The 12,092-nt window shown below is 52.8% G+C and overlaps 2 protein-coding genes across 4 annotated transcripts; one reads left to right on the top strand and one right to left on the bottom strand.

Annotated features, from left to right (window-relative positions):
- Nucleotides 1–22: 22 nt before the first annotated feature.
- Nucleotides 23–1,878, top strand: Swsap1 (SWIM-type zinc finger 7 associated protein 1). The gene is made up of 2 exons (XM_004865580.4): nt 23–300; nt 1,085–1,878. The coding sequence occupies exons 1-2, from the start codon at nt 52–54 to the stop codon at nt 1,586–1,588; spliced, it is 753 nt and encodes a 250-aa protein (XP_004865637.1). The 5' UTR covers nt 23–51; the 3' UTR covers nt 1,589–1,878.
- Nucleotides 1,879–2,806: 928 nt separating this feature from the next.
- Nucleotides 2,807–8,315, bottom strand: Epor (erythropoietin receptor). 3 transcript variants are annotated; one of them, XM_004865583.3, is made up of 8 exons: nt 8,029–8,315; nt 7,065–7,200; nt 6,388–6,566; nt 6,152–6,309; nt 5,627–5,822; nt 5,456–5,543; nt 3,817–3,904; nt 2,807–3,723 (listed from the first exon to the last, which is right to left on the bottom strand). In XM_004865583.3, the coding sequence occupies exons 1-8, from the start codon at nt 8,141–8,143 to the stop codon at nt 3,112–3,114; spliced, it is 1,572 nt and encodes a 523-aa protein (XP_004865640.2). In that variant the 5' UTR covers nt 8,144–8,315; the 3' UTR covers nt 2,807–3,111. The 3 variants fall into 3 exon arrangements, with proteins under 3 accessions (XP_004865640.2, XP_004865641.1, XP_087057439.1); XM_004865584.3 differs by having other exon boundaries at nt 5,627–5,780; XM_087201313.1 differs by having other exon boundaries at nt 2,807–3,904; nt 5,627–5,780.
- Nucleotides 8,316–12,092: the final 3,777 nt, after the last annotated feature.

The raw sequence follows: 12,092 nt of genomic DNA, 5'->3' as shown, positions 1-12,092 counted from the left end.
GAGGGATTAAAACGGGGAACATGCCACCGATTGGACAGAGGTACGTTGCGAATGGCGGAGACACTGAGGCAAGTGCTAAACCGGGGTACCGCTGCCGGGACTGGAGAGGCGAACACGGCTGAGGCCGGACCGCCTTTGTTGTTACTAGGCGCTCCAGGTTCTGGAAAAACAACGCTGCTATTTGCGGCGGCCCTGGAAGCAGCAGGAGAGGGCCGAGGTCCTGTTCTCTTCATAACTCGGAGGCCTCTTCAAAGCCTGCCCCGTGGTATTGCACGGACACTCGACCCTTTGCGGCTCCAGGTATAACAGTGGGGTGGGACTAGAAGTAGCCCAGCCAGGGAAGAGGCGGATCAGGGTTTGAGCGACAGGCAGGTCGGCCAATGGCGGGGACGGTGGGAAGGCAAGTCTGAACAGTTTGACGGAGTGGCGTCGGGAATACGCGAGGGGCGGGACCGCGCGGAATTTACTTAAGATTGATTGAAACACCATCCAATCACGGGTGGGGTTAGGGAGGCGGTGCCCAAAGTTGAGTAAGGGGAGGTACTAAACATGGGTCTAGTCTGGGTTGGAGTGGGTTTCAGTGAAGCCATAGTCAAGGCTGGGGTCAGGTTTTCCTTGGAAAGGTTGCCCTATTTAGAGGGGGCGGGAAATAAGATTGGCCCTCAGTCTATACGCCACAGTCCTAAGTGCTGGAAAAATAGGTGAGAGTAGAATATTCACCGCTCTGAGCCACTATTTCCTCCTGAAGCCAGCTGTGTAGGGAGTCAGAGCCTAGTCCGGGAAAGTACGCAAAGAAGCAGGGCTTGAGCCGGGCCCGGTGGCCCAGGTCTGCAATCCCAACATTCTGGGAGGCTGAGGCCGAAGGATCGCAACTTCAAGCCCAGCCTGGGCAACTTAGTTACTTAGCGAGACCCTGACTCAGAATACAAAAATAAAAATGAGAAGAGCTGGGGATGGAGCTCATTGTAAAGGCCCTGGGTTTGAGCCCCAGTAGCGGTGTGGGAGGGAGTAGAAGCAGAGGTGCCATGTGGGCAGTCTAAGTCCTGTATTGAACCTGGCCTTTTTTTCTTTCTGAATCTTATAGAAGATTCGCTTCCAGTACCCACCCTCAACGAGAGAGCTGCTTCGGGTCCTATGCTCTGCCCATGAGGTCATGGGGCCGGTGCCCTCCCTTCTGCTGCTCGACTGCCTGGAGGAGTACCTAGCGGAAGACCCTGGATGCCAGGAGGCCACCTACCTGGCCGCCTTGCTTCTGGATACAGCTGCCCACTTCAGCCACCGAGCTGGTCCCAGCCGGCCCTGCGGGCTCATGGTGGCCCTGCAGACCCAGGAGCAAGCAGACAGCGGGGAGGCCCTGCAGCGGGCTTTGGTGCAGCGGTATTTCCCTGCGCAGTGCTGGCTGCAGGCAGACGCAGCAGGCCCGGGAGAGCATGGGTTCCAAGTCTGCCTGGAGCCAGGCGGCCCGGGCCCCAGGGAAGAGTGGCGGGTGACTTTCCAACCGGATGGAGAGATGACAATCACCCCCTGGCTTACCCACACGAAGGAGCCCAGCCAAGACAAGAGTTCAAGCTCTAGGGGTCAGCTCTGAGCTGCAGGGTGGCAGCCTCTCTCTGCCTGTTTCCCCTGGCTGGAATACTTCTTTCAGGGCCAGATGCAGAACCAAGACCTAAGGAACATAGAGTGCTTTTCTCCTCAAAAGCTAGCATTATAGGGGTTGGGGGTGCAGCTCAGGGGTGAGTGGTTGCCTAGCCAGTGTGAGGCTGTGGGTTCCATCCCCAGCACAACAAAAACAAAACTTGCATCATTGTATATAAATTATGGCCAAGCAACTTTTTTTTACTGTTTTGAACTATATAAAGAGTTTTGTTATAAATATGATCTTCTGAGGCTTCCTCCTTCCTTCTTTGCCGTTTGCATTGTTACTAAGATTCAGCCAGTTTCTAGTTTATTGCTTTTTCCCTGTTGCGTATTATTCCCTGGGTGTTTACACCTCAATTTATTCACGGATTGGATTACTTACTGCTGTAAACATTCCTGCGCCCATGTCCTGGTCCATATATACTTTTAGGATATATACCTGGAAGTAGAATTGCTGTTGCATAAGGTGTACATGTGTTCTGCTTTCTTAGTTTATGCCAGACTTTTACAGAGTGGTTAAACCAGAACTGCCACCGAGTCATGTGATAATACTTGGTGTCAACACAGTGCTTTTTTTGAGACCAGGTCTCGCTATGCAGTTCAGGCTGGCCTTGAACTCACTATTCAGCCCAGGCTAGCCTTGAACTTGAAGTGATCCTCCTGCCTCAGCCTCCCAAGTGCTGGGATGACAGGCATATGCCACCATGCCCTCCTAAAATAGTGCTTGCTTAAACCACAGCCTGATTCATGATAAAGCCCTATGAGTTACTGTCATCATTAACAGCAGACCAGCTAGATGCTCGTTAAACAGCTTTCTACACCCTGAGTATTCAAGTAAACTATATTTCCCAGCATCTCTTAAGTCTAGGTGAGGTCACATGACTGTTTTTGGCCAATCAAATATGCAAGAAAGGATAGCGCTGCTTTTCCGGCCAAATCCCTAAAATGGTCCGTGGAGTTCCCTGCTGTTGCCCTTCATTGCATAACTAGCAGGATGCAGAGCCAACTAAGGACCTAAGGGAGGAAGAAGCTACATACCAGGAGAGTTTGGGCCTCAGGAGTCAGCTCAGGATGTCTGCCTACCTGCTTGAATTGAGATACTAGAGAGAAACCACTTAATGGGCTAAGTCATGAAGATATAAAGAGTTACTTGGTGTGGCAGCTCATATAACAGGTACTAATTTATTTTATTAGGGTTAGTATTCAGATTTTCAGGTCCAGAATTTCAGACTGTGGCTTGGGCACAGGGAAAGATGGGGCTTCTGGGGTGTTTGTAAAAGTCATGGTAGAAAAACTTCCATATAAATTTATATATATATATATATATATACACACACACAAAAGAAAAACTATACATATTTTCAGATACTGCAAGCTTGTGACTTTCTGGGCAGAATGGTTTGGGTCGATGGCCATGCTCATCAGCGCTCAGGGTGGGCTCCCCCTCCCTGTCCACAGTCTTGGGCTGGGGTCCTACGAGCAGGCCACGTAGCTGGGGGTGAGGGGCCCAGGGGTAGGGACAAGGCTGTTCTCATAGGAGTTCGAGTAGGTGTCATCGGATGGGACCCCCTGGGCTCCCTGGGAGCCCCCTGAGCTGTAATCAGTTGAGATCCCAGAGTCAGACACCACGAGGTACAGGTACTTCAGGTGGGGTGGGGTGGGGGGCAGCTCGGGACACAGCACCCGTGGGCGCAAGAGCTGGGAGCTGGGGTCCAGAATGGTGTATTCAAAGCTGGTTGCCAGGGCCTCCTCCGGCTCGGGCTTCAAGGCCAAAGCAGATGAGCAGGAAGACGCTTCGGAGTCTTTGTCCACAGCCACAATGTCAGTGCAGCCTCCAGGCCCTGGGAGGCCCTTGCCGTGCGGGCTCTGGGGCAACAGCCACTTGTCCAGCACCAGGTAGGAGTCCTGGGCATGCTCACGGCCCACCAGCTGCAGCAGGGGCCCCACATCATCTGCCCCCGGCTCAACTACCTGGGGCACCCCCCAGCAGCGCTCGGAGAGGACTTCCAGGCGGGTGGGCGGTTCCTCCGGAAAGGGGGTGCAGGGGTTCCACCACAGACAGCTGTCATGCTGTGACAGCCAGAGCTGGGGGAACAGTGGCAGCCTGCTCACAGCCCTGGGCTTCCGCTGCCAGAAGCAGGACAGGCCCAGCCCCCCAGGGACAGCCAAGCCACCTACCTGGAAGTTACCCTTATGGGTAGTGAAGAGGCCTTCAAACTCACTCTCGGGGCTTGGGATTCCAGGCCAGATCTTCTGCTTCAGAGTCCTATTGAAATCCATAGGAACAAGCCACTGAATATTCACCACTGCCCTCCCAGCACCCAGTCACAGAGGTACAAATATAAGCATCATGGAGGTAGAGGAGTCCATCCTGGCTGGGGAGCAGGGGCTTTGCCTGAAGCACAGCAAGGCCCTCCAGAAGGGTAAGCAGAACAGGGTTTTGAAGGATGCATAGGAGTTCAATATATACTGACTCATGCTCTGTCTAATCCTGGCCTAGGCTTTGCCTGGGGGTCTATGGGGTTAATTCCCTCATCACTCCTTCCCATGGTTCCCAATGTATTTGGAATAAAATCCAGGCCTGGGGGTGTAGCTCAGTGGTAAAGCACATGCTCAACACTCTCAAGGTCTTGTGTTTGATCCCCAGCACAAAACAAGCAAACAAACAAAATCCAAATTCCTCCCCACAGCCCTGCAGATCTCTGCCATCTCCTTCATGTCATCATTCACCACTTCCTCCTTGCACAGTTTCAGCCATATGGCTCTTCTTGCAGCTGCTTCAATGTCCCAAATCCATTTCCACCTCAGGGCCTTTGCACTTGCTGTTTCTTCTCCCTGATTTTTGTACAGCTGCTTCCTTCCCCCCTCCAGGCTTTTGCTGCTTCCCAGAGGCTTTCCCTGACTACCCTGTCATTTCTCCTGTGTTTGTTTCTATGACACCACTCATTTATAATCAGTTCTCTTTTGGTTTCCTTGTTTGTTTTGCTTGTCTGTCTCCTTGATTTGACTGAGATCCACCAGCTCAGGGACTTGTGGAGAGGGTCTACCTTGTTCTCTACTGTCTTTTTTTTTTTTTTTGGTATTGGGGATTGAACTCAGGTCCCTGTGCTTGCGCAGCAGGTGGTGAAACCACTGAGCTAAATCCCCGGCCCTCTCCACTGTCTTACCAGTGCCTCAGCCATAGCTGGCACTCAATTTGTATTCTCCAATCAAGTAAATGAACATAGGGCCAGAGGTTTAGCTCAGTGGTTCTGCCACCTGCCTCATAAGAGCAAGGGCCCGAGTTCGATCCCCAGTACCAAAAAGAAAAAAAAAGAGTTCATTCGAGTAAATGAACAGAGCCTCAAGAGAGAGAGAAGACTACCTAGTGGTGGAGGCAGAAGGAACTGTAGGTGCAAAGGCCTGGGGTATGGATCACCCTGAGTGTGCTTGGAATCACAACCATTTCGAAACAGCTCAGATCATAAAACACCTGACTGTGGGGGACTGGGAGGCTTTTAGGGGTTTAAATCTTTTTCTTTTTCTTTTCCCCCAGTACCGGGGATCGAATTCAGGACTTTGCACTTGCAAGGCAGGCGCAGTGCCACCGAGCTAAATCCCCAGCCCTTAAATCTTTCCACTAAGCCCAGCTGGTTGATTTGACAAAGGTGGTGGCACTGGGAAAACGGGTGATCCAAGAAGGGGCAGTCACTGAGGTAGATGGGAAACCAGGCACAAGTGCCCAAGCATGACTCCTCGCTGTGTGACCTTGGGCAAGTGCTTGCCCCTCTCTGAGCCTAGTTTCCCCAGTGAACAGGGAGGTTCAAGGGCGGCTCACCGGCGGTGGGACAGCAGGGCAAGCACGGCCAGCAGCAGCACGATGAGCACGAGGATGAGGGACAGCGTCAGGATGAGGGGGTCCAGGTCTGGGGGGCGGGCAGGAGGTCACGTCGGCGGGTTTGCCAGGTGTTTCGCCCCAGCTCCTCCTACACCCCTCCTAGTGCCTCACCGCTAGCCGTCAGCAGCGACGCAGGCTCAGACCAGGCGCTCCAGAAGCCGCTGAAGCTGGGCTCGGCCATACGCGCTCGAACCGCAAAGGTGTAGCGCGTGGCGCCACGCAGGTTGCTGAGCACGCACTCAGTGCGGCCCTCCAGGATCTCCACCTGGGGGCGGGGCCGAGGGGAGGGGCGTTCAGAGGCACGCCTCTGGAGGGATGCAGCCAATCAGGGAGAGGAAGGACAGCACCAGGGACCAATGAGAGCAGGGAGCAGGACCCAAGAAAGCTCAAGGCCAATCAGAGCAAGGAGTCCCACAGCAAAGGGCGGGACCTGGGGTATATAAAGATGGGCCAGGCCCTTGTGGAGGAAGTTGGGATTGCAGGGTAAAAAAAGCAGGTTGGCGTTCAGGTGCATTGGAGCTGCACAGACGAAGCGGACGTGGCAGTGGGTGTGGAGTTGTCTCGGGCATGAAGGAAATAGGATGTGGGGCATCAGGGCCAAGGCCCTGGGGAAGGGACAGTAGGGTCAGGCCTCACTCTCTGCGCTCCCCCTGCACTGCTGCCCGCAGAGACGTCCACCTCGTAGCGGATGTGGGTTGTCATGGGTGCCCCAGGCGGCGGCAGCCAGCGAAGCATCACTTGGCCGCTCTCCTCCGCCCGCCGTGCCTGCAGCCCCGTGGGGGCGTCCAGGAGCACTGCAGATGGGGGCAGGTCAGGAGCGTGGAGGCCGAGATCCTCCTCCCACCCCACTCCTGCATGCCCCGCACACTCACCCACTTCGTTGATGTGGATGACCCGGTGATAACGCGGGGAGCCGGAGGAGGCCTCCGTGACGCGCAGCTCCAGGGGCACGAAACTCGACGTGTCGGCCGTGGGCAGCGAACACCAGAAGCGCACGGCACCCAGGGTGGTGGGCGCCTGGTGCAGGTGACAGGGCTTCCGAGGCTCGCCCCTGTGCATGCCGGGACCAGAAAGGGGAGGGAGCACATTGGGGGCAAGGGAGGGGCTGAGAAATTTGTGCAGCCCAGACCGTGGGAGCAGTTTTTTTTTTTTTTTTAAGACAGCGTCTCGCTATGTAGCCCAGGCTGTCCTCGAACTCCCTGCGATCCTCCTGCTTCAGCCTCCCCAGTAACAGGCATGCACCACCACGCCCGGTCGTGGGAGCATTTTGATTACTACCACGAGGGGGCGTCCCAGCTCTAATTAAGGACTCCCGAGCCCAGAGTTGAAGGGGGATTGTTCCAGCCTTGATGTTTGGGGTCGCCTCTCAGAAGCAATCAAGAAGCATTCCAGCCCCGGCCACTAGGGGGCTCGCCAGCCCGACCCTGTGGGGTTCCTACCACAGGAAGCGCCATCCAGACCCCGGACCCCAGGTGACATCTCAGGCTGCGACCACCGGGGAGCCCCCCCCCCCCATCCATCTTTGGGAAGCTGGCCTCTTGCAACTCACTCGAGCTGGTAGGAGAAGGTATAGTTGCTGGAGGTGACCCCGGAGCTTGCTTCTTCCTCCCAGAAACACACCAAGTCCTCCAGCCGCTCCGTGAAGCAGAGAAGCTCTTGGGGCCCTCGGGCCACCAGCAGGGCCGCTGGGGAGGTGGCCGTGGGAGAAGGGGGTCAGAGCTGCCCGGCCCTGCTCTCTGGCCCCAGCCCCCTTCCCCTCCCTCCCTCTGCCTGTGAGGACCTGATAAGAAAAAAGCCCCGCCCCGCCCTCTTCCCCCGCCGGGCCCTCCAGGGTCTGCAGAGGGGGCCCCCCTCGAATTCCCAAGCGCAGGTTGCTTCCCCCCTCCCCACGAACACGCGCGCACGCCGACCCCGTGCGGGCTGAGCTGCACGCAGCTTTGGAGACCTCAGGGCCCCGCTGCGCGCCCCGCCTCCGGCAGCCCAGGACCCGCAAGCCCACGGGTGGGTGTGGATGAGGCGGCCCCTATCGGCCCCCCGCAGGCTCCCTGCTGCCCGATAGCTCCAACCGTGTCCCCCGCCCCCTTCCTCCACCCGGAGGGACAAGGGACCTGGTGCCAGCCACAAACTGTGTTTACAGGCATCCAGGCGCCAAGGCCCTCTGGCTTGGACCGGGGCTCTGTCCTGTCCACCACTGGAGGGTCAGCGGGTCCCCTCCCTCCGGGGACTCAGACTTCGGGGAGATGACTCACCCCACCCCCACCCCCACCCCCGGCGCATTATCAGGGAGCAAGTGCCAGACTCCCTGAAAAGATGCGGCAAGGACCTTAGGCACCTCTGTGCCTCCTCCCCGAGGCCCCATTCCAGGGGCTCAGACCAGCAGCTTGTTTCATTAGGGTCCGGTTTAGGGGTTCAGGCATCAGCTTGGCCCCCAGGACCCAGCGTGGGAATCCAGGCCCCAGTATTGCCCTCGGGGGGGACCCAGTGTAAGGGCCCCCACAGGCATTGATCCTTACCTTTGCTCTCAAATTTGGGGTCTGGAGAGTTGGGTAGGGGCGCCCAGGCTGCCCCAGCCAGCAGGAGACAGAGGGGGCCAACTCGGGGCCAGAGGGGCGCCCCGAGGTGGTCCATGATGCCGCCTCCGCCCCCGGGGAACCCAGGGGTTCTGGCCCCCCCGGTCCCCCGCCCTTGGCACAGGGCACAGCTGGGTCAGCAGCTGCCTCCGCCGGACACAGCTGACCAGGCCTTTCCCAGCCCGGGGCCTCCAGCGGCCCCTCCCCAAGGGGCGTGGCCCGCAGCAGCCTGGCAGCGATAAGCTCCCGAGGGAGAGGGAGGGGGAGGGGGCGGGCGGGCGGGGGCGCCCCGGGCCCAGCGGCCCCCAGCGGGGTGGGAACAGATCCACCTGCAGCTTCACTTTTTTTTTTTTTTGGACACACTTTTCTTTTGCTATATGACCCTGGACGTGTGTCCTCCCTTATCAGAGCTTTAGTCTTCTCATCTGTAAAATCTAGCCCGGTGCATAGCAAGCATTTCAAAAATGTAAGCTACCGATAATATCCTGCTAATCAGCATCTCTCCCCAGCCAGGAAATAAAATAATAATCATGACTGTTTCAAAGTCACGAAATAGTTGTTGACTGTTTTTGCGCAGTGCACAGCCAAACTACCAGGAAGTGTACAATAGTTGATGGAAAGGTAGGGCAAATGCTTTAAATTAAAGAAATGACTTATTACAATGAAAGACTCACTGCCAGGAACAATGGAATAATCGTGTTCAAGGTGAGGGGAAGTATTGTAGTATTTTGAGGGAGGTTAATGGCCATGTGTATTTTACTATAACAAATTTTTAAATTTAAACATTCACTGTATTTTTATTAAATCTTTATGGCAATTTCTGTCAAAAACATGACTGTGTGTCTGTATCCACTTTATTGACCAGATCTGGCACCGTGCAACTTGAGGGTCTTCCCAAAAGGCAAAATGACCATGAAAGGAAGCAATTTGAATCAGTTCAGGACATCCAGGCAGTGAGGATAGCACAAAGAACACTTCCAGACCTGCTGCAGAAAGTGCCAAGGATGAGGGAGAAGTGTGCTCAAAACAAGAGGCAGCACTTTGAGGAAATTAATGACAATGTGTCTTTTACAGTAATAAAAAATTTTTAAATTTAAACAGTCACCATATATTTTGATCACGTCTCATAGTCCTTTGTTTTTTGTTTTGGTTTGAGTTTTTTTGGTACCGGGAATCGAACCTAGGATCTTGCGCTTGCCAGGCAGGGTGGCACCACTGAGCTACATCTCCAGCCCTCTATAGTCCTTTATTTGTGAAATTATACATACAGTATCTTGGATTGTGATGTTTCCCTTATGAAGTTTTGAAATAATTACTGCCTACAGTGTTTTTGTTTTGTTGTTTGAGACAGGGTTTCACTATGTAGCCCAAGCTGGCCTTGAACTAACAGTGATCCTCTTGCCTCAGCCTTCTGAGTGTTAGGATTACAGGTGTGCACCACCTTGCCTGGCTCCTGCCTATACTTTTTTTTTTTTTTTTGGTACCGGGGATCGAACTCAGGTCCTTGCGCTTGTGCAGCAGGCGGCATCCTGCCTATACTTTTATATGGTTGGTGTTTCATTTCATAATGTTTCAGAGATAAGGTCTCACTATGGTGCCCAGGCTGGTCTTGAACTTATGGCCTCAGGAGATCCTCTTGCCCCAGACTGTTGGAGTAGCTTGGACAACAGGAGCATGCCATCACATCCTGGTGTTGGTGTTTTATTTTATAAGAAGTGTGCAGTTCTTTTACTAATCCAGGAGACAATTATAAAAGAAGCCATAAAGCTGGGTATGGTGGTGCAGTCCTGTAATCCCAGCACTCTAGGAGGCTGAGGCAAGAAGATCAAGTCCTGCTTGAGCAATTTAGCAAAACCCCGTCTAAAAACGAAAAATGATAAGGGGCTGGAGGTGTGACTCAGTGTGAAGATCCTGGGTTCAATCCTCAGAAACAAAAATAAAAATTAGAAGGGCATAGTGCCACGTGCCTGTGATTTCAGCCCTGTGGAGACTCAGGCAGGAGGATCGCCCTAAATTAGAGGCCAACTTGGACTACATAGTGAGTCCAAGATATTCCAGGACTACACAGTGAGACTTTGTGTCAACAAACTGCAAGAAAGAGAGAGAGAGAGAGAGAGAGGGAGGGAGGGAGGGAGGAAAGGAAGGAAGGAAGGAAGGAAGGAAGGAAGGAAGGAAGGAAGGAAGGAAGCAAGGAAGGAAGGAAGGGCGGGCGGGCAAGCAGGGGATTCAGCTCAGTGGTTTCACCACCTGCCTTGAAAGCATAAGATCCCGAGTTCGATTCCTGGTACCAAAAAAAAGAGAAAGAGGGCCGGGGATTTAGCTCAGTGGTTTTGCTGCTTGCTGCGCAAGCGCAAGGACCTGAGTTCTATCCCCGGTACCAAAAAAAAAAAAAAAGAAAAAAAAGAGAAAGAAAATAAAAATTAAAAGTGATTCTCTAGTCCAGAGCTTTTTAAACTGGTGTACACACCACCTGCCTTAGAGGGTAGTTACTCTGCTCTCTCGCATGCCACAGACTAGCCAATCAGAGCACGGCATTCCCTTGCACACAGTGATTGGTTCATGGTGTACATGGGACCCAAAGGAGCCAATGAACTTCTATCATGAGACTTTTTTTTATTTTTAGATAGGGTCTCACTATATCAGTGACGGTGAAATTTTTAGAGCTTTCAATGACACAAATAGCCCCTTCACCACATGTCATAGGTTCACCACCACTGCACTGTATAGTTCAGGCTGGCCTTGAATTCACTATGTAGCTCAGGCTCCTGTCAGACTCATGATCCTGCTGCCTCAGTTTCCCAAGGGCTGAGGTTACAGGTGTGTGCCACTGTGGCCTACCCAGCCTGAGACTTTCTCTTTTTTTGTTTTTTGAGACAGTCTTACTAAGCAGTTCTGGCTGGCCTTGAACTCACTATGTAGCCCAAACTGGCCTCAAACTCTTGATCTTCCTGCCTCAGCCTCCTGAGCACTGAGATTATAGGTGTGCATCACCACACCCTGGCATCCTTTTTCTTTTTTCGGTACTGGGGATCGAACTCGGGTCCTTGCACTTGTGCAGCAGGCGGCAAAACCACTGAGCTAAATCCCCAGCTCCTGGCATCCTTTTTCTTTTTCACAGCTACTGTGCTTTTTGTCACCTGATTTTTTTCTTGGGGGTGTGGTATTGAACTCAGGTCCTGCCCAGTGAGCTTCAGCTACAGCCCCTTTTTAAAAATTTTCGGCAATAGATGAAAACAACACTGAGATTCCACCTCATCCTAGAAAGAATGGCTGCTATCAAGAAATCAACCAATAACAAATGCTGGCAGGGTTGTGGGGAGAAAGGAACCCCTCCTCATTGTTGGTGGGAGTGCAGACTGGTGCAACCACTGTGGAAATCAATGTGGAGCTACCTCAAACAACTAGGACTGGAAGTCCCATTCCACCCAGCTATTCCTCTACTGAATATCTTCCCAAAAGAATTAAGAGAATCATACCACAGTGATATATGTGCACCCATGTTTATAGCAGCACAGTTTGTAATAGCCAAAGCTTGGAAACAACCCAATTGCCCATCAACTAGAGACTGGATAAAGAAGATGTGGGTTTTTTTATAAAATGGAGTACTACTCAGCCATAAAGAATGAGAAACTAGAGACATTTATAGCTAAGTGGATGCACATTGAGGCAATACTCTGAAGTGAAATAAATAGGACACACATGTGTAAATACCGAATAGTTTCTCTGGTGTGAAAAACTAAAAATGTAAATAAGAATCAAAATGTATAATTGATATTGTGAAATAGGAAGAAAATGTTTAAAGGAATAGGGGAAGTAGGAGGGGAAGGGGAAAGGAAAGAAGGAAAAAGAAAAAATATGAGAAAAGGAAAAACATGGAAACAAAGTCTTTGTAAATAGGGAGGGGTGGAGGGGGTGAAGGGAGGGCAGGGGAATGGGGTAAAAATAAGAACCAAGATACATCATGTAAAGGTACAAGATCCCAATGATGAATGTAACTGTATTGTATA

This window comes from Heterocephalus glaber, unplaced genomic scaffold (genome assembly GCF_053883595.1).
Source record: "Heterocephalus glaber isolate CG9 unplaced genomic scaffold, H.glaber_assembly_v1.0 deba00001760, whole genome shotgun sequence".
Lineage (NCBI taxonomy): Eukaryota > Metazoa > Chordata > Mammalia > Rodentia > Bathyergidae > Heterocephalus > Heterocephalus glaber.
Note: the sequence above shows the minus strand (reverse complement) of the source record. Positions and strands in the feature narration are given on the sequence as shown.